Raw genomic sequence first — 24,173 nt, forward strand, 5'->3', positions numbered from 1 at the left:
TAGGCCAACAGCCTGTGTTGGTGGGCAGATCTCCAATACTTTCAACTTGACATTAGCAACAGGGCTGGTCAACTATTTTAATAATTTCGTCAAAGGGGGATGGAGAAAAAATTGGGGAAAGGAGAACCATTATGACCAACACCATTTTAGAAATTAAGTAACAACTGTTTTTCATTCTGAAATTTTACATACTCAAAGAGAACATGGGTGTGATTTTCTGTTTGTTTACTATGAACCTCATTTACTTAAATTAATTTTACAAACAGGACAGAAAAAGATAATACAATGTCTTTCCCAAAATATTAAGTAACCCCCAGCCATCTTTCCCAAATGTTGGTCAAGAACTGGTCTTTGGTGTACATATGAAGAAATAAATAGAAAAATGTGTTGCAATTAGGACATCTGTGAGGTCCTCTGACCATTTTAGTAAGTTTAGCATGTCTTCTGAAATCTTTAAACTATGTAGTTGCATAGTAAGTGCTTTTTAAATAGATACCAAAAACATGTGCTCAATTCCTCTCCCAAACTCGTGTTAATGAAGCCTGTCTGATGTGTACATGTCAGAATCAAGGTGATCATTGGGTCAGCAGGAGCGAGGCCTCAAGTGTTGATGCTGGTGGCTGCCATGATGAAGGTGGCCGTGGTAGTGAAAGGTGCTGATGGTGCTGATGGCTATAGTTGTAAAAGGTGCTGATGGTGGTAAAGGTGGCTATAGTTCAAGGTGACTGCAGTAGGGATGGTCTGTTTCCATTCATTAGAAAATTTTAGGGAAAGTCAGATAAAACAAGCCTATCCAAAAAAAAATTTGGAGGATTTTTCAACCATTTCTGAAAGAAAGACAAAAAAAGCTTGCCTCTTAAAAATTGTGAACATCTTCACAAACCCAGCAGGCCCTCTGCTCTTCCCCATGGACTTCAAAAAAGTGCTATAAAGAGCTTGGGAGAAGCCCTACAAGCAGAGAACACAGATAAATGTAACAGAAGTTTGCTACAGGAGTCCCTCTGTTCTTTTGATAATTTCTCTCTTTCATTTTTTGTTATTATTTTGTTACCAACATGCCCACCTACTAGGCTAATAGTTGATGCCCATTATCCTTTTTATTATATTATCTGTTTTAAGTTCATCTTTTATTCTTTCCATTGAAGTTTCTATTTGATCATCATGTTATTTCCAAATCTTATTTTTGTTCTTTGATTATGATCCTTTCATGCAATCTTATTCATATTTTGTGGTTGCAGTATCTACTCAAATATATTTGAGGATACCAGTTGTAATTTTGAAAATTCCCTTTGTTCCTGAAACATTTATATTTTCCTGGGATCAGCTGCTTGGTTTTATGGCTCTGTTTGATTTTTCCATGCTACAGGTTTCTTCTCAAATGAGGGGGCACTTGGAAATCTCTATTTGGGGATGAAGGACTTGGTGTTATTTCCTGGGAAGCAGTGTGGGTTTATTCATTGAGACCAGGTTTCCTCAGGCCATCCTTGTCCCAGGCAATGGCTCACTCACTGGCAGGCTACATTTCAAGGAGTGCTGGGGATCCGCCAATGCCAGATGTGTCACACACTAAGAACTCCCTTCCCAATTTCTTTGTTCTTTTTTAAGCTTATTCATCGACAGTCATTTTAATTGGGTCTCTGGAGAAAGGAAAAACAAAAAGCAAATACATGTGTACTGTGTCTGACATCTTTAATAGGAACCTGTTTCAGGGGCTTTTAACTTGAATCCAGCCATTTTGTGAATTCCTGCTTAGCATGTGGCCTCATTCAAGTAAGGGGAATGTTAGGCAAAGAGTACTGCAGATTATTCTGGATGTCCAGGAACATACAGAGCAAGGGGGAACGACAAGCATGTTGTACCAATGCCTAAGAGAAAGGAATATGGGAACTAAGGCAGCACATTATAAAGAGTTGCTTCAAGATGAAGAAACAGACACACATTATAAGTACCTTAGGGGGAGGGAAAGGAAGACACATAGGAAAAGGTGACATGAACAGGCTGAAATATGTAATAATGATAGAGAAATTTATAACGTTTCTTCCAGTCTGTCTTTGGGGTTTGTCCTAGACAAGAGAAGGTGTCAGGGAATTGAGGAAAAGTTGATCATATGGAACAGGCTTGACCTAAGAATCAAATGGATGTGTCGAGAGTAGACAAGTTGCTGCTGCTCCAGCTGCAGGGAGAAGGAGGACGTGCAGAGATCATAGAAGACTCCGTAGGAAGAACAGTCCTTCCTGAAAAACAAGGGAAGCAGTCATACAGAAACATGGGGAGAACAAGGAAAGGGAAAAGAAATTTCTCGAAAAGAAGTTTAACATTTTTATAATGACAAATTCTATTTTAAGAACTTTTGTGACACAGTTAAACAAACAGAAATAGAATGTGAAAACTAAAAGCGATTACTTTGGAATTGAAGTTGTAATATATTGTGAGGATCTTCTGTCTAGGTAGGGATCATGAACCTCAAAAATGTTCAGATGTAAGTAAAGAGCAGCACAAACATGACCTCCTGGTCATTGACTTATCATGGAAGATGCATATGACAACATTATAGTATCTTTAACATACATAGACATGATACATCAGTGCAGAAACTAATGCAGTATCATTAAACAGGGAAAGCACATTTTCTTCATGTGGGTAGAAATAGTATAGAGAAAGGGGCTTTGACTTTAGTTTGATGTGCACATATCTTAAAAAGTTAAAAATATCAATATGTGTGTGTATGAATGCACACTCACACATAAAAATCTGGAATCATACAAACTATGCCTACAGAGACAAACCCCAGTTTTATTTGATTCAAAAACTACCCAGATGAAGTTTCTTTCTGAATCAAAAACTCACAAGACACTTCCTATATTTATGTTAAAGGACTAGAATGAAAATCATAAACCATGTACATCATTCAGCTGCCATTACTTTCAAAAGGTTCAAAGTCAGAACATCAGGGTTCACAACAGCTGCCAACTTTGGGGTCCATCATGGCCCTTTCCTTTCCCTTTGCTCCCTCAGAGTGTGTCATTGCATTTTGTACCCACTCTTCAGTGCTTTGGGGTGGCACTTTATAATAGTGACCCACTTGCCGCCAATGAAAATCCTCAGTCATAATTCGGTGGCTCGATTCTCTAGGCCCCTGCCCGTGGTATGTGCCTTCCTAACATTTGCAGCTTGCATACCCTGGCATACCTGAAGACAGTGTACCCCACTTCCAGTGTGAGACTCTTGAACTGTCAGGTACATTTGGGAACCAGAAATAAAAACAACCATTTCCCCAGTTCTTGGCCTGTTTGAAATGGTAAAATCTGACTTCTGCTAAGGGAGTGGGGGATTTTAAAGCCCATTTGACTCCAGATAAAATACAAAGACTACAAGTGAAGATAATGCAAACCCACCCATGTTTCTTGCAGTTTCAAATGAGGAGGGGCCACTGGGCATCTTGCTTATATGGACAGAGACTGTAGGGTGAGAAAGGTGATAAGCTGCCTCCACGCCCCAAAGGGTTGCCAGGCTTAGGCAAAAGAAAATGAAAACACTGAACTGGTGAAAGACACCTCCAGCTCCGCTGTTTCTGTACAACTTAGCGAGCGTCAGTCTGTCTGAACCTCAGGTTCCTCTCTGGAAAATGGGTCCTGCAACCTCCATCAGGGTTTGTTGTAATAAAAAGAGAAAATGTAAGCAAACACAGTTTGAAAAGCTGTTTATTGTACAAATGCAAACTGTGACTGAACATTCCAAGTATAAATACTAAAAATTGTAGAGGTTTAAGGCAAATCTCAGGACCTGGTGAATAAATCTATCAAGCCCAGTCTGTGTTTCTCTCCACCATTGACTCACAGAAGCACCTGCATGTTATTTCACTCCATGCTCACAGCTCAGGAGTCCTTTGCCGATCCCAGTGTTTTAGGTAAGAAATCGAGCCCTGGACCAAAGCACGGGATTTGCCCAGGGTACAGCATGCACCTGGCAGTCACAACTCCAACCAGGTCTGTTTGACCACAGCCCTTACATTCTCTCTGTTACCCCCCAACTTTACCTTGGACTCTGGAAGTGGCTCTTCAAAAGGGCAGCAGAAGACTGTCCCACCCTCCTGAGCTTCTTGATTGAGGAGAAATTACTGGTAAAGACCCGTGGTCTGGTTTCTGACTGTGTCCCAGTCCTTAGTTTGCTCATGACATTAGCAGCATAAGAACTCACAAAAAGACAATGCGCGGCTTCTCTTTATTAAATTTGAACTGTGAAAATAAATCTCTTCACTTCTGGGAAGGGAAAGAGGAGCCCTCATATAATTTAACTATGGGAGGCTTCATCTCATCATTAGTTATCTTGCTCTGCCATTAATTAATTTGATCATCAAATGCATCCTCATTACTAATCATCCCTTCTAAAAATAATGAAGCTAACAGATGAGTCAACGTAGGAGCCAGGGTTAGAAATAATGGCATAGCCCTGCAGACCATTAAAATTGTTCTGCTTCTGCATTTTGCTGTTTTCCTCGAAGTCTGAAGTGGGAAAAACAGATCTCCAGTAGACTTGCAGCCACTCCCAGGACAAAGGAGCTGTGCTTTTCCTGACACTGTCAGCCATGGTGCTTGGATGACCTTTGAATGACCCTGCCCTCCACCGCCTTGTTTGGAATTTACCTCCTGACTTGCAGGCCATATCACACCCAGAGTACCAGATTTATAGTGAAATGGATCTTTTCTTAAATGTAGTAAATCAAAAATGGACTTCTGCTTCAGACACATACCAGCCTTTCATGCTCTTTGACCGCTGTTGTTTCTTCCTCCAGCCACAGACTCTATAAGGATCCATGTGATCTGGCCTTGACTTCATTTCTCCATAGGAAGCAGCTTCATCCACATCCAAGCCGCAAATCTGACTCACACATTGTCACCTGTATATAGCAGGCATCATGCTCCCAGCCAGACTGATGCAATTATTCAGCACTCAACTGGGCAGCAGTTTCCGGGAGAGGGGGTAGAGGGGGTGGATCATGCCCCAGGGCTTCTCCATGTGGAAGGGTGGGGAGGAAGCATGAGGGTTAGGAAGACCAGCCAATTTCCTTCTCATCAGAAATGAAGGCTGTGACGGAAAAGCAGAGAGAAGTGTGGGGAACAAGAAAACATGTAAACAAAGAAGAATGAGTCAGAGGGGAAAAAAATCCTCTTTAACTGATGAAGAGAATAAACAGAGAGGAAGAGAAATGTGGGTGGGAATTAATTACAGCTTTTCTGGATCCTGGTTTGCCATTTCAATTTTTGTTTTATTTTCCTTTTTATGAAAGAGTGTGCTCACCGCAGAACACTTGCAAAGAATAAAAGGAGTAAATAAAGGGAAGCAAACCATTCAGGGTGTGACTGCCCAGATGAAACTCCGATTAACATTGCTGTCTCCTTTTGAAGTCTTTTCTTCCACAAGCACAAAAACATACTGTGCTAATCATTTTGAAATCTTGACCAGTGCAATAGCCAAACTTAGTCCGTGAGAGTTTCTGGAATTGTAACCAAAGTGTGGAAGTGGGAATTCAGTTCCAAGAAGTTAGATGGTTAGTTAAAGACTATGTTTTCCCCTCTGTTTAACAAAGCACCCTGAAGAGTTGTCAAGGGAAACTTAACCAAAGGTAGTACCCCATCTGGTCCTCACGTCATGGACCACCCATTTCATTCAGTTGATCATTGAAAAGAAGTCCCTGCCTCTCGAAGTTCTTACTTCGATGCCACTTTCTCTATTTGGTGGTTCTGTGTCCAGTTATTGTGCTCTCCTTTCATTTCTGTACACCCCTCCCCACCCCTCACCCACTCACAAACCCCACACATACATCACTGAGGAAATAGCCAGAACAGCTTTTATTTTCTGGAAGATCTAGAGAAGATAAAAGCTTTGAACGCTGGTGATAGGTTTGCAAGGAAGGGGCTTACAAGTATTGTCTACAAATGAAAGACAAAATGTCTTTCCAAATCTCTATTATCATTTTTCTTCTTCCCTTTTTCTGTTAATTTATTCTGCTGTCTCCCTACACATACATATTTTTTTTAATGCCCTCCACCACCATCTTTATTTTAAGCCAGCTATTGCTCAGGTATTCCAGTCAGACATTCATTGACAAACTCGGGGACTCATTCAAGGCGTCATTAGAGATGTAGATCCCCCCCCAACATGATTTACATTTTAGCCGGAGTAAGTCATTTTCTGAGCCCCAGTGCATTACATATTTCAGTCATTTAAACACAGAGTGGCACTCTGCAATTTTGTCCTTCACTAATTCTCGGTGCACCCTGTCTTCTTTTCTCCAGGGTTTATATTTCTTCCCTAGTGGTTTGTGTTTCTTCAGTGCAACTCACAATTTATTTCAGGAAGGTCTGGTAATCACCTAAATGTAAAGTCCATAAAAAAAGCTGTCATGCTGAGTTTCTCTTTACAATATCATTTCCCCCCCCCCAGTAATCCTATTTATCTTTGGGGAGAAGGAAGAATAGGGGGTTCATGCTGTAGTTTCACACAACACATCTGATTACATGAGCTCAGACTGGATTCAGAGAATCGCCAGGTCACTTGAGACACACTCCCAGGCCTAACCTCTCCCTCCTGAGCCCGTGGGTCTGAGTTGATTAGGCGGATCTTTCCAGTCTGCTTTTCTGCCCAGCTGGTGATTGACTTACATGATTTTAAGTCCATAATTTGCTGGTCATTTTTCACATGAAGCCTGTGCTTTGTTCAGGTTACATGGCCCACCTGCAGTTTATGAAAAAAAAAAAAAAAAAACAGAATGCAATGATAATGCAAATTCTGCTTCAGATATAAAATTTGAACTGGATATGAGCTCAATTTTACCACTATTGTTACAACAGGGGACAGAACATTAAAACTAGGAAAGCCCCCAATCTAGCCCACTTATTTCTTAGTTTTTATCAGCTGGGTTAAGTCCCTATGTTACCTCCCACCCCCAACCCTCATGTCCTTGCTCTGCCTCCTCATATGTGCTTGCATCTGAGAATCGTTTCCTTTCACATTCATTTCTGCCTCCTGACCCCTGAAAGATGATTGAGACACAGGAGCTAAGGTTGCCCCAGGCACACGTTTGAGTGTTAGGTTTTTTTTCTTCTGACACTGGGCTTTAACAAAACCTGGCTTGTTTAGTTACTGTGTACCCAGCAGCTGTCTGAGTAAATGAATGAAGAAAAGAACAAATTATCAAGTCACCACATGAATTTTATTCTAGGTGACGGAAAACTCTACACCAACCCCCCTGATTCTTAATCTCTGCTGCTTTCCCTACTCATGCCCAAATAAATAATAATCTCATCTCATTTTGCTTCTGAGAAGTCTTTGTTGAAGTATAAGGAATGATCAAGTCATTCTGTAGTTAGAGGTCATGGCAGGAAAGTTCTGGGAAGTTTACTAGTCTTCGGCCGCATCCAGAGCAACCCGCGTAGTCCTGAAAGAATAAGCAGCCTCAGGAAACGGTTAGGTGAGTTGTGTAGGGCACAGCCTCAAGTATTTGTTCAGACATCTTTTTCCTGTCTAAATACTAAAAGCCTTTTCCTTTTGAAAAATTTAAAGTCGCTGATACTAAGCTTAGTAGGATCCCCTATTTCTGGAATGCAAACATGACTAGCTATATGTCACAGGGGATAATCCTTTCTTTGCCGTCATTGTTAAGAGGGGGGCCTTTCAGTGACGTCAGCAAAACCTGTGATTGCAATTTGCATAACGGAGTCATGGGTAGGCCAGACGCCATCGCGAGACGTTGCAATGCGCGCAGTCATAGGAGATTGGGGACTTGGAAGCTGAAAGAACGCTTCTTCACAGGGTAGGTTGATACTGCGATTACGCATATATCTACAGTTCTGATTTCTTATTTACACTTTGGGAGACTTTCTTTGCTGTAATCATTCATGGTCATTCTAACATCATTTATTGTAAAGAGCCTGAGAAATTCAGCGCACTTCATTAATGCTTCTAATATTTCATGTTTCCGAAGCAGAAAAGATTGGCTTAAAATGGTAATTTTCTGTCTGCATTTTGAGATCTATGCAAGTTGGATGATGCTGTCTTTTATTTTAACAGATAGTTCTGGTCCCCAGATAGAAGGATATGTGGCACATTTCACAGTGGCAGTATTTGCTGAGGTTTTGTTTTTGCTGCTTCTGTTGTTTTCCTTGAAGACCATCGGTAATTCAGAAACAGGGAAAACCTGTGCTAGTCTAGGGTTTAGGGGCAGCCATCCAGATCATCTGTGGGTAGTTAAAGCCCCTGAGGACTGATTTTACCCATTTCAGCCTTGACCTATCTCTCTGGCTGTTTCTGGAATAGGGAGCCCGTGAGACTTGGAAATGTCGAGTTGGTTCTAGTTACTCTAGGTCTTCTAAAACGTGGGGTTTTGGACCAACCAAAGTGTGCTAAAATAACTTGAAAATTTGTGGAGGGAATGAGATTTCCTCTGCCCCACACCTCTTCTCACTGTGCTCACTCATTTGCATAACTTATTCCAGAACCACCTAAAGATGCAAGTGCTAATGAAAATGAGTTAATAAAGGAAAACTGGGAATATTATAATCATTAGGTAAGCTTCACTAAAGGTTATAGTTAATCAGGATTAAGGTAACATAGATGATGAAGACCTTGTAGACCCTCAATAGAGATAAAAATTCTCCTTCCTTACACTTCTATGGCTAATATAGAGATAAAACTGTCAACCCGATTTGTCTTCATTTAACTGCAGAACATGATAGAGCATGACAATTTCTCACTCTTAGAGTTCAACCAAAAAAATCTCAAGACACCAAACATATGTTCTTATTCCATAACCATTGAGTCAAAAGCAGCTTCCTAAAACTGCAATCAAGGACATGGGTGGCAATGGTTTTATCTTTAACAGTGCTGGCACCGGCATGGCTTGGATCTCCTGTTACTAAACTGAATAAGGCCCAGATCACTTAGCATATGCCATCTTCAAACATGGACTTTGGTCCATATTTGGTCACAAGTCACCTATGAAGGGTTTTTTACCTATAAATTCTGATCAGGTTATAAACCCTCCAAGGGAAGAACAAATCTCAACTGCCCTTTGGGCACAGTGCAAGACCCAGATGTTCAATCAGTTTCTTGCCTGAAGTAAATGGGCCAACCTGGCTAGAAAGCATGTTAATATTTTAAATTTCCACATTAACAGCTGTACATGTGCCCAGAGGCTGGGGTGATGATCACCTCATATAATTTCAAAAAAAGTAATAAAAATAAATCCCAGCAAATTGGATTATCATTTGCAGTGGAATTGCCAACAAAGGCAATGAAGAGACTAGCACTGATATATTCCTACCTCACAAGCCATTTGACACTACCTCATGTGAATTGCATTAATGGTGTTAATTCAGGTTGGCTGGCCCTGTGTTTTGAAAATTGGCTGAAGCAGAGCCACCAGCATCGTTAGGGTGGGCCAGGACCACAGACCTTTCTCTTTGAACGTTTATCCCCAACACTGCTGACTCATGTGAAAATCTTGAGACCTTGCCATGTCTTACTCTCTGCATTTTTTCAAAGAGAATTCATGATAACACTTTCATTTAACCTGCTATTCTGTGCCCTCCAAGATGCCTTACATACTTAATGGATGTTCTTAGTCTCACAGTAATCCCACTAGTGTGTACTGTTAGCTTCGTTTAACATTTCAAGAAAATAAAAAAGTTGAGATGACCCTGCCAATCTCACTTTAAGAAGTAAACATCAGTTGAATTAGAAAATAAGTTTTGCCCCCTTCCAGACCACATTTGTATCTGCTTTTCTTGTGTTCAGTGTACAGAAAATTAATTGATGTATGGTTTTGCAAATGCGAAATCATTCCTCATGAGACCAGAGTAGTAAAGGGACTTGTTCAAAGTCACACAGCAATTTAGCATAGAGCCAAACCATGCCAGCCTTTGTGGCTTTCTGCCTCTTTTTTTTTTTTTTAAAGATTTATTATTTATTTATACAAGCACTGGGCACAATCAGAAGCACAGGAGGGTGAGAATTCACCAGGGCCAGAGAGGAGAGCAGAACAGGCAGACTGATGAAATACACTGCTGAGGGGAGCAGCGGGCGTGGCAGGGGAGGTCTGTAGTGCCATGTGGGACACTCGCCAGCGACCAAGGATGGAACCAGCGCTGCAGAGGCTGCAGGCAGCTTCGCAGCCCAGCACTCAACCGCTGCCCTACTGGGGAGGCCCAGCTTTTTGCCTCTTTACCAATTCTTGCCTGTATTTGTTTTTATAATAATATCACCTTATTGTATCTATTATGACTAGTAATCCCGATGGATTATCAAAATGCAAAAAAAGACTGTCTTTTACACAAATCTTTTATACACCCTCTTTACTTGAATACCTCTTTCTCCACACCCCAGGATATTAAAGTAAAGGAAATGGTCTCTAAAACTATGTCTTCATGCAGGTGCTCACTATAGACCAACAAGTCGAGGTCACTATGCCCTCTTCTGCTCAGACTCTGGGCTGTCTGCCAGTGGTATGCCTAGTGTCGTCTGACACTCAGAGGACCTTTTTTTTAAATAATTGTTCTCAAAAATGGCAAAATTATTTTCAGGAATAATCATGAAAGGGAAAAAGTGATAATAATGGCCAAGAAAGAAATGCAGAAAAATGAACTGTTTCTTATATGAATTCTACATTTAATTATGCCTATAAAAAATTAAAATAGTATAATAAAACAAATCTAACTCTTCAATAGTTTTTTTAAGTCACCTGTCAGTTAAAATTTGATCCCTTGGTTAAAGTTATAATACAATTGTATGTAAACAATTATCCAATAAATAAGTGAATTTTAATAAAACCAAATGGAAAAAGTACAATTTAGGAACTACTAAATGTACCATTGATGTGATACTTTCTAAAATTGTCTTTTAGTTTAAAGCAAGCAATTAACAGCTTTTAAAAGAATGCATTTTAAGTTCTAATTATAAAATACACATTTTTATTGGGGTTACAATGGCTTACAACACTGTATATGATTAGAGGCATAGGAACATACTTCCTCAGATGCATGTAAACACTCCACACCCACCGCCAAGACACCCATAGTCCTGCACCATAGTCCTTTGTGCCACTTCCACACTTTGCTCTCTACAATTCTGCAGTCAAATTGCTAATATTTTTTATTGGTTCAGTTTTTCTGTCCCTTTATTTTGTTTCTCTGTATTCCACATAAAAGTGAAACTGTGTAGTATTTCTTTTTCCTCCTGATTTATGTTGCTTAGCGTAATCCTCTCCGGTTCCATCCATGTTGTTGCAAATGGTAAGAGTTCATCTTTTTTTTTAGCGGAGTAATATTCCATTGTGTATACTGCACCTTACTAATCTACTTATCTGTCCTTGGCCATGTAGGTTGTTTCCATAATTTGGAGTGGACCATAAGCAGTGAACATAATCAAGCATATATCCCTTTGAGTTAGTGTTTTTGCATTCTTTTCAATAGTGACAAGAATTCCTTTTGCTCCATATCTTTGCCAACACTTGTCATTTCTAGGTTTTTTGACATGATTCTCACAGATGTGAGATGGTATCTCATTATGGTTTTGATTTGCATTTCTCTGATAAGTGATGATGAACATGTTATCATGTGACTGTTGACCATGTGTATATCTTCTTTGGAGTAGTGTCTACTTAGCTCTTCTGCCCATTGTTTCAATGGGATACCTGTTTTCTTTTTGTAGAGGTATATGTATTCTTTATATAATTTGGATATCATCACCTTGTCAGATGCATGATGTGAGTTATTTTCTCCCATTCAATGGCTATCTTTGTTTTTCATGATAATTTCTTTCATGTGCAGAAGTATTTTGTTTGCTATAGTCCCATTAGTTAATAACCTCTTTTCTCTCAGTGTTGAAGACAAATTCACAAAGATATCACTGAAGCCAATGTTTTGGAGTGTTCTGCCTATGTTTTCTTCAATGTATTCTGTGGTTTCTGGCCTCACACACATCTTTAGTACATTTTGAGTTAATTTTTGTGTAAGATGCAAGATGGTGTTCTAGTTTCATTCTTTTGATGTGACTGTACAGGTTTCCCAGCACCATTTTTTGAAAAGACTGTCCCAATATTTACTTTTGTCATAGTTTAGCTGTTCTTAGATATGCAGCTTTGTCTCTGTGCTCTCAATTCTGTTCCATTGGTCTGTGTGTCTGTTTTTGTTCCAGTACCATTCTGTTTTGATTATTATATCTTTGTAGTATACTTTGAAATCTGGCATATGATACCACTTCTGTTTTTGTTTGTTTGTTTGGTCAGGATTGCTTGGCTACTCAGGGTCTTTTGTAGTTCATATAAATTTCAGTAATCTCTGTTCTGTCTTTGAAGAATGCCATTGGAGTCTTGATTGGTGTTGCATTAAATTTGCTCTGCTTTGGGTAAGATTGAATTGTAACAAACATAAAAATACTTTCAGAGGACCTGTGAAATGAAGTAGCTCAAGTTCTAATTCAATATTTGCAATAACTTCACTGTCATAGTTTCAAATTTGTAGAAATGTAGGAATATATGTAGTGCTGCTGGGTTGGAGACACTGTGTCTAAGCAAACTGAAATATTTCTATTCCAAAAAAGGTGTGCAGCTGAGTTCTTGTGTACATATGGGGAGATTTGTAAGACTATGAACCTGTGCATTGTCCAAATTAGTTTCCACATAGCATATGTTTGTTAAAGGGTAAGTAATGAAAATGTGCTAATTTGAAGATTACATATTTATTATTCAGTATAATGATAATGGCAGGAATTGTTTTGGCTTAAGACCAACAACAGCCTTTTATCGAGAAGCAGTGTTTCATCACTGATGTTGTGCCCTGGTGCACAGTGATAACAAATGGATGGAGCTTTAGTTTTACTGTTTTGTATAATTGTACCTGCTTATTTCCTGCACTGAGGCTGACAGCTCCTGGGGCCTCCCCCTTGGTACTGCACTTAGTATCAAGCCTGCAGACTTAGACCCTCAAAGCTGCATCTCAGGGGTTCTGTTTCCTAACCTCTGAATCACTTTTGAAGTCTTATAGATATCACTCCTACTCTCCTTTGGAAATGTCATGAACTTCATGGAATTTGTGGAAGTTTTCCTTTTCTTTGCAGGAGGTGCTATCAGCAAGTCTAAGGGCAGCTGGAGACATGCCCTGTACAAGTCCCTACACTCTGTGGTTGTTCACATCTCCCTCTTTCCCTAGAGTACTCACAACCCACACCCTCCTGTACCTCACCATGGGCAGCCTTGGTCAGATGTATGTGTGCCTAGTGTGTCATTGTGTCAGGCCCAAGCATTTAGCTCCTAAATCCAGAGAAGGGAATCCTTGCAGGGTATGCTGCCCTGGGTGGGTGGCTGATGCCTCATACCCCAGTACCCCCTTGAGGACCCAGACACTTGACAACACTTTTGCTTCTCACCAGTCTCCTGAGCTACCCAGGCTCCCAGGGGACTAATAAGTATGTTATTACTTATTAATGCCCCAGGTTGATGTGCTTCTCTTTGGACACTGAGGCTGCACCCAGGATATTGGGCTCAGGCTGACATGAGACTGACATCAGGATGTTAACAGGAGGGTCAGGGAGTGGGGTCGCCCTCCTGGCACCTCTCATCTCTGCTGTAAATGAAGCCTGATCCCATCACGAGAGGAGATTGCCTTTCTGCCTAGCAATGAGAATGGCATTTAAAATTCAATATCAGAAAAGATATTGACGAGATTAAGGGCCTGAAGGAATTGATTTATGAGGAAAGACCCAAGGAATTAAATATGTATAGCCTGGTGTAATAGGATATTAGGCTCCGAGCACAATTTCATTTCTATGATCCAGTGTTCCTGTTATCAGTCATCTGAATGGTGGAGTTCTCTCTGAGAGATGTTCCTCCTCCAGGGGTCACCGTGCTAGAGGCAGAAAGGGAGGTGCTCAGGATTGATAAACTGGCCACAGGCTTGGTTACCTTCACACCTTGCCATAAATTGAAATGCAGTTTTATCCCCAGCTGGAAGCAGATGCCATTTTACGCTAGAATCCGTGTTGAGTTGTCTTGCCACCTTGTGTGACACAAAAATTAAAGCTGGTTCAGTTCCATCAGTTTTGTTTTTGGGTTTTTTTTTTTCCCCTCACCTAAGGAGAAAAGTGGATGTTGTGGGCTCCACGTGGGAAGTGCTTGTCCTTCCCCTGAGCCAGGTTTCTCTCCTTTGTCAGAAATCCCATTAGCTGTGTTTGCCTTTAAGCAAAGCTTAGCCCTTAAGTTGGATAATGTGACCCTGATTTTTTTTGCATCTTGATTTTTTTTAAACATCTCTCACTTTCCCTAAAAATTGGAGATTAACTCAGGATTCAGTTACATGTAAAGCAGACCCAGATAGACAGCAGCAGCAGCAGCAGCAGCAGCAGCAGGGCCTAAGGTGACATTCTTAAGTGGTACTGAAGTTAGGCAGAACCAAAACAGGATTCAGGGGGCAAAGGGCCTTAGAGAAGACTGGGGAGAGAAGCAGCCGTTGACTGTGGGTAGCAGGATTTCACCCAGGGAGAAGAGATTAATGGATCTACCTTCTCACCTTATAGCAGGACAAGGTGAGAAGCATCTACCAGAGGTGGCCACAGGTGGACTTCAGACTGCAGGCTGGATACAGAGAATTCAGATTGGAGACAAGGGTGATATTGGGTGCTCATAGGTGTTGCCAAGTAAACTAGATGTTAAAATGACTGCTGGGATCAGTCCTTACAGATAGTCACATCCACCATAGCCTTCCATGGGGAATTCTCTTTAGAAGTCCCTGGACTTCTACTGGCCTCAAAGGCACATCCCTCTGAGTAGGGCATATGATTTAGTAAAGCAGATTTAGAGTAAAATTATAAAGATGAAATAATGTTTACTAAAACAATCAAAAGAGCAAAGCGCATTAAATGTTCATGGGTTCAAATATTTCTAGACTCCTATACATGAATATTCAGTGGTTTGTTTCTAATTAGTAAAACAAACTGATTCAAAGTGGATTCCCCTGAAACCATCCTAATGCCTAAATTGATCTCCAAAATCTCCTAGCGTGACGACACTGGTGGTAGGCACCATTGGAGCATTTTGTGCCTCCCTAAATCAATTGTAGTGCATGTATCAGTACTATCATTTTTGTGACCCAGCATCTTATAGACAGGCTATTTATAGTATCTGTTTCCTCCATATTCTTCACATTATCTAGCCCAGTGCTGTGCACAGAGTAGATAAGTATGGAAGGAAGGAAGGAAGGAAGGAAGGAAGGAAGGAAGGAAGGAAGGAAGGAAGGAAGGAAGGAAGGAAGGAAGGAAGGAAGGAAGGAAGGAAGGAAGGAAGGAAGGAAGGAAGGAAGGAAGGAAGGAAGGAAGGAAGGAAGGAAGGAAGGAAGGAAGGAAGGAAGGAAGGAAGGAAGGACTATTTGAATGAGTGAATATTAGAAAACTGTTTTAAAAGAACTGAAGTAAAGCTAAGCACTGGGGAAATACTGAAATGAGGGGATAAGGAAAAAAATGGGTGCATATAGTGGTGTATATGTTGTGTGTGTGTGTGTGTGTGTAAGTAATGTAGGTGTCAGTCACCATCAATACATATCTACCTGATTATGAGTTTACCTGATCCACCACCAATCTCAACTTACAAAAGAGCCCTCCTCCACCACCACAGAACACGCACATCCATTATTCCAGTTAGGGGATCCTCTCTGTTTTATGCCAAGCTCCACTTCCATCCCCCTGCCGGTCATATCCTGCCAAAGATCCCTGAGTGATCACAATTCTGAGCTTTATAATGAGATAAGGAGATATTGCTGGTTATTTTGTGTAAAGAATTTGCTCTGTAGTTTGTGACTTTCATGGACTCTAACCTTATATAATCTGTTAGGTAGAGGAAAGCTTCACCTTGGTGACAAAATTATGAGATTTTAGAAGAAAAAAGACAAATAAGGGTTCCAGTTTTTAAAAGACAGTTAAATCCACCACACCACTAACAGAGTACTCACAAAAGCCTGTCTCCAACAGCCTAATACTTCAGTGGAAGTGGTGAGTGCCTCGGCAGAAGTCGTTGCTACAAGGAGTCTTAGTTTGCCACATGCTGAATTCCATTTCAAATTGACAATGCAGTGTGGTTGCCAGGGTAGAAACCTCTGTGTGAAGCAGGACAATTGAGCTGTGCAAGTGATAGGTCTCTCCCAGACAGCGTGGCCTCTGCTTATGACTTGACCCCTCTGTGCCTGTGACGCACCATCTATAAAAATGGAAATGTGACTTCACTTATTCTGGGGCTCCAAATAACGTTTGTAATGCTCTTTGAATTTATCAGAGAGAAAGATCCATTATACACCGAAGTCTACATCCCCAAAGAGCATTACAAAAGATCCTATTAAATCATTGGCCTGGAAATATCAAGATGTGTCAGATACAGCATTTATTTACCTGTTATTGTCTGCCAGCATGTTTGCACTTGATTGGCATCTGGATAATTCTCTAATTGGAATGCACTCAGTTGTAACTACCAAAAATATAATAATGCATCTGTTTAATGCCATACTCTCCCATGTTAAATTAAAATTATGCTGGAGTCAACCAGTCCAACTGAGAGATTCTTCTGATTAGTACTAGTACCTATGAGCTTTTGTAATTGGGGCACTTTGGTGCTTAAAAATTCAAACTGGAAAGAATATTATACAGTGTTGTAAATTTCAACTGAAAAAGGACCAGAAGGCCCCACTTGACTTCTGTGTGTACTATCTCATTGTTTGTGTAGGCCATCTAGTCAAATAAAGAATACAGCTTTGAATCACCACTGTTTTGAATTATAAATATCAGGTTCATGAGTTTATGCTTTGTGAACAACAGGAAGCATTAATTTTGAAGAATGGAGGAAATGGTCTATGGTGTTGATTTCATTCCTCTAGTGGTGGGGGTTTTGTTTTTTAAGTTTTTTCTGGTAGATCTTGAGCAAGACATTAGATTATTATAAATTCATCAACTGGATTACCTTAGCCTTTTAAGTAATATCTCTTCCCCTTATAGATTAAGAAGGACATCTGGAACAGCTGGGGTAATGACTCAAAATGTCTTTAAGTGGAAACTTTCCTCTGAAAGTTTCATATATCCATATGTTTAAAGTGATAAATTATCCAGTGATAGAGCCTCAGGTGGTTTTTGTGGAGATGGTCACTTGGGTTTTTGTCTGTGTATATCTGGTGTTTTATTGCATTTTAGTTTTTACCAGATGCAAGCTTTGCTTCATCTCTCCTCTCATTCATTCACTCAGCACCTACTATGTGTTAGCTACAACTTAATTATGGGTGCTAGCATTGGAAAATGTGGCCTAGTCAGGGCGTCAGCTATGAGACATAAAATACTATATTAAGTACAAAGTGCTTTGGGACCATAGACGCCAAAACAGCTAACTTTGCTAGGGTGACTTGAGGACATCTTTACTGAGGAGAAACCGAAGGCCGCTGCATGTGACTATGCAGGTTCTGCTCTGGACAAAGGCACCAGGGCAAAGGATGGAGTAGAGATGAAATTCAGTCCCTGCTCCACCACCCAGGCATGTGCCTCATGAGGGCCTGTGTCTACCTGGAGGACATGGCCCTTTTCTATTTCATAAAGGCATCATTCAAGTTGGGGTTGGCCCAAAGGCAACATTCAAGTTGAAGCTTAAAGAATGAATAGGTGTTTGCCAGGCAGAATTCTGGGCAGTGAGGTTGTCATATAATCATGAAAGGACATGGCATGTCTGAAGAAAGATGAGGGCCAGAAATATGGATTTTATCCAGCAGAGTTTGGAGAACCAACAGTATTTTTAAGCATGGGAGCACTTTCATTCTTAGGCACCTCATTCTCTCAGGAGTATAAGGTGAAGGAGTAAGATGGAGAGGAGAGGGCTGCCTTAGCTGCAGAGCGAGGATAGGGTGGAAGGGGAGGATGGAGAGATGGCAGAGGAATAAGCAGGCCACAAGGTTATCAGGGTTGTGAAAGGGCTGAGGTTGACTTCAGGGTTTTAACACTGGTAAGGAGAGGATAGATTTAGATGTGTGTGGAGGGGGTGATAATAAGTACTGTTGAAAACTAATTTCAGGGACTACTGGGAAGTAGGAAAGAGGCAGAGCTATAAATCAACTTTGAAAAAAAAAAAACATACAAGATGTGTCATTGAAGCCATGGATGTGAATAGGATCACGTGGAAAGAGCACCTAGTAAGAAGACAAGAACCTGGCATGCTGGTTGACATTAAAAAAAGCACTGGTGACTTAGAACAGTCTAAGCAGGGTACTTGGGATGGGAGTCACAGTGTAATAGAATGAGGATTAAGTAAGCATTAAAGGAGAGGGTGATTTTCATCCCCATCCTAATTCAATGGAATTATCTGTGATTTTTTTTAAGGTTTTTTAAAAATACTTTTGTGAAGGTTTTTAAATACCTCCTTTTTTTTCTTTAAGTACCTACTTTTTTTTTTTTTTAAAGTACCATTCCAGCCACTATAGAAAGCTGTGTGGAGGTTCCTCAAAACACTAAAAATGGATCTACCATATGATCTACCATATGATCCAGCAATTCCACTCCTAGGAATCTACAAAAATACTAAATTGAAAAGAAACCTGCACTCCTGTGCAGGTTTATAATAGCTAAGATATGGAAACAACCCAAATGTCCCAAAATAGATAAATGGATCAAAAAGTTGTGGTATATTTTGACACAATGAAGTATTACTCAAAAAAGATGAACTCAAGCCACTTACAGCAATATGGATGGAGCTGGAAGGGATTATGCTAGTGGAAATAAGTCAGAAGGAAAAAGAAAAATATAGGATGGTCTCAGTTGTATGTGGAATGTAGAGAAACATATGAAAGGTCAAGATACAGCCCAAACTAGAAAGCTAACTGCAGATCTGAGGCATTTCAGCAAGGGAGGAGATGGAAGGAGGTCAAAACAAAAAAGGGAAGAACACAAGGGAATATGGTAATGGTTCACAGATGATATGTGGAGGGAGAACTAAGGGGCTATAACAGTGTCATTAAAAAAATAAAAAAATAATGTAATGAAAAGAATAGCTGCTGAAAAAATAAAATAAAAAAGGTGCCATTGCCTGCATCCCATTTCTTGATATTCTGACATAAATATCATCACTGGGACCCAGGAATCATATTTTTTAAAGTTCCCCAGACTTAGGAAGCACTGTCTCTGGTCATTCTTTTAAGATGCATAAATAAACCTCAATAGCTAAAAAGCATATGATGAGATGTGCCAAATCACAGGGAGTCTGAGAGGTACACAATTTTTAAAAGATGGAGAATCTTTCCATTAGTAAACTTGCAAAAATTAGAAAGCAGGAACATGCTAAGTATTAGTATAGATGAGGGACATGGCAAGTCTCGAGTGCTGCTAGAGGCCTTGGGGGCTGGACCACTGGTTTGGGAGAGTAGGTTTGGTAATTTAACTTTTTTTTTTTTAAAGATTTATTTATTTATTATTTATACAAGCACTGGGTATAGTCAGAAGTGCGGGAGGGTGAGAGGATTCACCAGAGCCAGAGCGGGGAACAGAAAGGGCAGACTGACGAAATACACTGCTGAGGGGAGCAGCGGGCGCAGCAGGAGAGGTCTGTCGCGCCATGTGGGACTCTCGCCAGTAGCCGGGGATCGAACCAGCGCTGCAGAGGTACTCAACCGCTGCGCCACCAGGGAAGACCCTGGTAAGTTAATTCTTGAGGCATATTCTGTGAACCAGCACTTCCCCAACTGGATACACATCTCAGAAAATTTCCAACCGACCCAAAAGGGAACATGTATGGCAAGCCCCATTGTACTCATGGACAGGGTGGGAGCTGGGGAGAGACCTGAGTGGCCTTCAGTGGCAGAATTAGATGTAGCTGAATGGACAGACACCATAGAATATCATGTAGCCCACAGAAGTAATAGACTAGAAAACACATATCAACCTGGATTACTTAGTAAAACATATAAGCAGTAAGAAATTTGACAATGCCACTTAAAGGAAAGCATATTTATAAAAACCAACAGCAATACATATTTTGGAAAAACACTTTTACAAAAAGACTGAACCACTGAAGTGATTGCTTACATGTGAGAAAAGAAGCAGGGGCCAGGGACTCGAGTGATGTTTTGTTTAAAATTGTTATCCCAAGAAAGAATGAGACAGATAGAAACTTAAATGGAAACACAAGTCAAGGGAAGGCTGGGTGGGTGTGTTTTAAAAATTGAAGCAGCATCCTAAATTTGTAGGTGACATGGAAGACTCCCTGGGTGTTCTTCCTTTCCCTCTTAACTCACAGTGCTGGGGATAATAGCTCAAAGTTTTGTAAAAGTGGAAACCCTTGTTCTCCCCCAATCTTAATTTCTTTTTCTCATTACTAAAGCAGTATATGCTCTTTACAGACAGAACAGAAAACTGATAAGCAAAACTAAGACATAAACCTATTCACTCAAAGACAGTATCCAAGCACTTTTCTGTGAATATATTGTAGGATTCAGCGAAACCTTTTCATAACCCGAACTTGATGTGTGGGGAGTAGGGTATTGTGAACTGCTTCTGTGGCTACAGAGACTGGTTCAGATTCATTGTGAATGGCTGCACAGTGTGCCATTGTACAGATGTGCACTCAGGAATGTGGCCAACTCCTTCTGCTAAATAGCCACTATTTCTTAGCTTTGCTACCACGAGGGCTACAGAGAACAAACCTAGCTGCCTACCTTTGAGGACAATGTCCTGCCCTTCATTTGGCTCATTTTTGAAGGAGACTCAGAGATTGGATAGGAAATCGTCTAATGACGTAAGATTCACTTTACATCATCATAGTCAGAGCACCAGATCCCCTTGGAACTGTTCTGGGGCCAGGCATGAAAGAGAAGAAGAAACAGTCACTCCCTACTGTTTGGAAATAATCATTTTAGGTAGTTGTCATGGTGCCAAAATACAATATGGGCTCCCTGATTCCTGTACTTTAATTAATGCACAATTAAATCACATAAAGTGTTCAGGGAGCCAGTGTGGGATGTATCACCTCACATGTGATTATGATGTGAGCAAGTGGTGAAATAGGTGGCAAGCTTTTAGAAAATTATGAGGAAATCTTTGTTGATGCTAAAGGACCAAAGTAGCTTCTTAAATTTCTACCTAGTACCAGAATAGGGAACAGAAAAACAAGCCCAAGGGAAAGCAGAGTGTGTTTTTCTGAGTACTTTTACACCCTCCCCCCAATACCCCTACACTAGAGGTTTTGCAGATTTAATCCTTCCAGTTGGTAGGTTTAAGCATCAGAAATCCAGTGTCTGTGTTTATTCGGACCTTGATAGTGAAGAACTGGCCCGGCAGCTATGCAGCAGGCTGGCAAGCCCTGACAAAGCAGCATTGACTTGGAGATGGCCGTCCGTGTGGCAGGAATGCACTAACATCTTCATATCATTAGAGAAGCATTTGTTATAGATGGCGACCAAGAAGGACCCTTCTGTCTTTTCAAACCAATCCTTTGTGGTCAAGAAGCTTTGAATAGACATAGCTGTTTGCAGGCCGTGTTTTGAAGCCCTTGACTGTGTCCTCCGGTATACTTACGAACATATAACCATGTTCCAAAGAACTAGCGCTGGGCAGCTCTGGCTTTGGCAGACGAGGTGGGCTTCCACATGAGTTACAGTTGATAGGGCAAGGCAAGCTCAAGGCTTACAAAAATCCCCTCAGTGGCCCTGCTTAAAAATAGCAGTGTAGGCCATAGCTTAGTGTTTTGACAGTTTGTATCAGCAGTTCTCGGCTGATGTATTGATTGCGGTTTGGACTTCAGTCCTGCTGATCTAATAAAACATCACCGTCATAACAGAGAAAGTAAAAGGATCTTTTTTTGTTCCTGGACACTTGGTGAAGCAGCTATGCAGAGCTATACTAAAGCTGGCTTCCTAGCATATGGAAAATGACATAACCTGCACGCGTTGACTCATTATATCATTTTTTTATTTTAATCTCTTGACTTATCAATGTGTCATTTATGAACACTCCCCAAAAACAGAACGGTGCTTTCACAAAATATGAAAAAACAAGTTTCTGTACTTCGGTATCACAAACAGCCTGCTGTGTCACAACCCACAGTACTTGCTACAGTGTGAGAGGATGAGGAGGTGGGATGCACAAACAAGTCCACAAAATCTGGATTCAACTTGTAAGATGTAAAAGTCTTGTCTTATTTTTACAGTGCTAATTTTTATTAAAACAGATGCAACATGCAAAAATATAACCAATAGTATCAGAAGCACAAAAGGAACATGTTCATGTTATGTGGAGTTTGGATTTTCTATGCATTAAAATTTTTCTTTGAAATAACTTTTTTAATCTTACTGCTATAAATCTTGATAATGCTGATGAAACATCTAATATTTTTATGATTACAGTCACCTAGCATTCAGTCATACTTAGCCTAAATGCTCTTTTATTTCACAGCAACTGCTGACCATCCAGGAGGAGTTAAACAACAAAAAGTCAGAATTGGAACAAGCAAAGGAAGAGCAGTCACACACACAAGCATTGCTTAAAGTCCTCCAGGAACAAGTAAGTGCAAGAGGGTCCTAATTGTGAATGAGCACAGATACCTAGCCCCTCCCTCGTGCTGTGCGTGCACAGACTGAAGTTCATCTGCAGTCCCTTGAGCCAGCTGCCCTGCTGAGCCGCTGAGCAGCTTTGCTGCATGGAATTTCTCTCATTCCCAGCATCACTGTTCTCTTGTCCCTCTTTAGCCCACAGGTCTGCCGGCAGTGTGTGAAAAGTTTCTTCCGGAAGACAAATGGATTATAATAAAGTTATAAAACACTAGCAATGCAGGGCCTCCCTGGTGGCACAAGGGGTTAAGATGCAACCTATGAAGCTATCTGCAGCCACTGGGGCACAAGTTCGATCCCCAGCCAGGGAGCTACCCACATGGTGCAGCAAACCTCTCCTTTCTCGCCCACTGCTCCCCTCAGCAGTGCATTTCAGTCAGTCTGCCTGTTCTGCTCCCCACTCTGTCTTTGGTGAATCCCCTCACCCCCCACACCTCTGGCCTGTACCCCGGTTCTTGTATGCATAAATAAATATTTAAAAAAAAAACTAGCAATGCAGATATAATTCCAAGCAAGCAGCTAGTTTCTTCTTAAGTCAAACAGTGATGAAAATGAATTTGGCATGACCTGGGGTAGGCCTGCAGACATGTGCACAAGAGGGACTGAGTCAGCGATTTGAGAAAAAATAACCTTCCCTGTGCATGAGGGCAGTTATCTCACCATGGCGAGCAACAAACCTTTTATATGAAGTTTGTAAATCTAATCGTTTCATCCCAGTTTCCTTTGATACTAAAGCGTGGCCTGACATTGATAAGTGGGTTTGAAAGTATTGTCTTACAGCCAGGTAAGATGGATTGCTTAGCAGCACGGTGAAGTCTAAGCCCAGTATCTACAAAGGCAAAAATGGGAGAGCTCTTGAAATGCTTTGCTACTTCTAACCCTCACTTGCTGCCAACATTTTGAATGGTAATTGGGAGGGAAAAAAAATCACATGATAACCTCAACCCTTTGGGAGTGATCAAATTTAGGTAGTTCTAAATTTTTCATTCACAAAGCTTTATGAGTAGGTTATTTGTACAGTAAAAACAATTTCAAATTGAGATATTTAAAAAAATACCAAGTTGGGAGTTTTTAACCCTAGTCAATGTGACTCTGTTACTTTATAGTGATTTATTTTTTTGAATTGTCTGGGATCTAGATATTAGGCTTCCCCTAAAAGTATAAGTGATTTGTGAGGGAAAAATGAATAGATTAGATAGTTTATAAGCTTTTATAACTTTGGAGGAAAATGCTTTATAAAATTAATCATTACTTTTTTATTTTACATATTTTTGTAACCTTTTTTTAAATTTTTTTTATTTTATATATTTTTACATCATTTTTCACTTTTGCACAATGTATGCATTGTCATCTTGGTTAAGCAACCATAAACCAGAGACACATTACTTTCCTTATATATAGTTAATACAGATTCAGTTATTCAGACCGAGGCTGAATCTATATGGTTTGGGATATTTTAGATTGAATTGCAACATATTGACTAAATTCACAGTGACCTCCTTTCTAGGGTATGGAAATCTCTGTTCTGCCCTTCTATCCATTATTAAAAGACTGATTTGGTCCGAA

General features: G+C 40.5%; 1 protein-coding gene across 2 annotated transcripts in view; it reads left to right on the plus strand.

Moving 5' to 3' along the window:
• Positions 1 to 24,173, plus strand: part of ENOX1 (ecto-NOX disulfide-thiol exchanger 1) — a gene marked incomplete at both ends in the record, with an annotated part of 223,766 nt that overhangs the window by 160,072 nt on the left and 39,521 nt on the right. For both annotated transcript variants that reach the window (XM_084234631.1, XM_084234632.1), the window contains one exon: positions 22,453 to 22,560. In XM_084234631.1, coding sequence (XP_084090757.1) covers positions 22,453 to 22,560 — 108 coding nt within the window. The remainder of the gene's footprint in view (positions 1 to 22,452; positions 22,561 to 24,173) is intronic.

The sequence above is a fragment of the Talpa europaea genome, assembly GCF_964194135.1.
Source record: "Talpa europaea genome assembly, chromosome: 6".
NCBI lineage: Eukaryota > Metazoa > Chordata > Mammalia > Eulipotyphla > Talpidae > Talpa > Talpa europaea.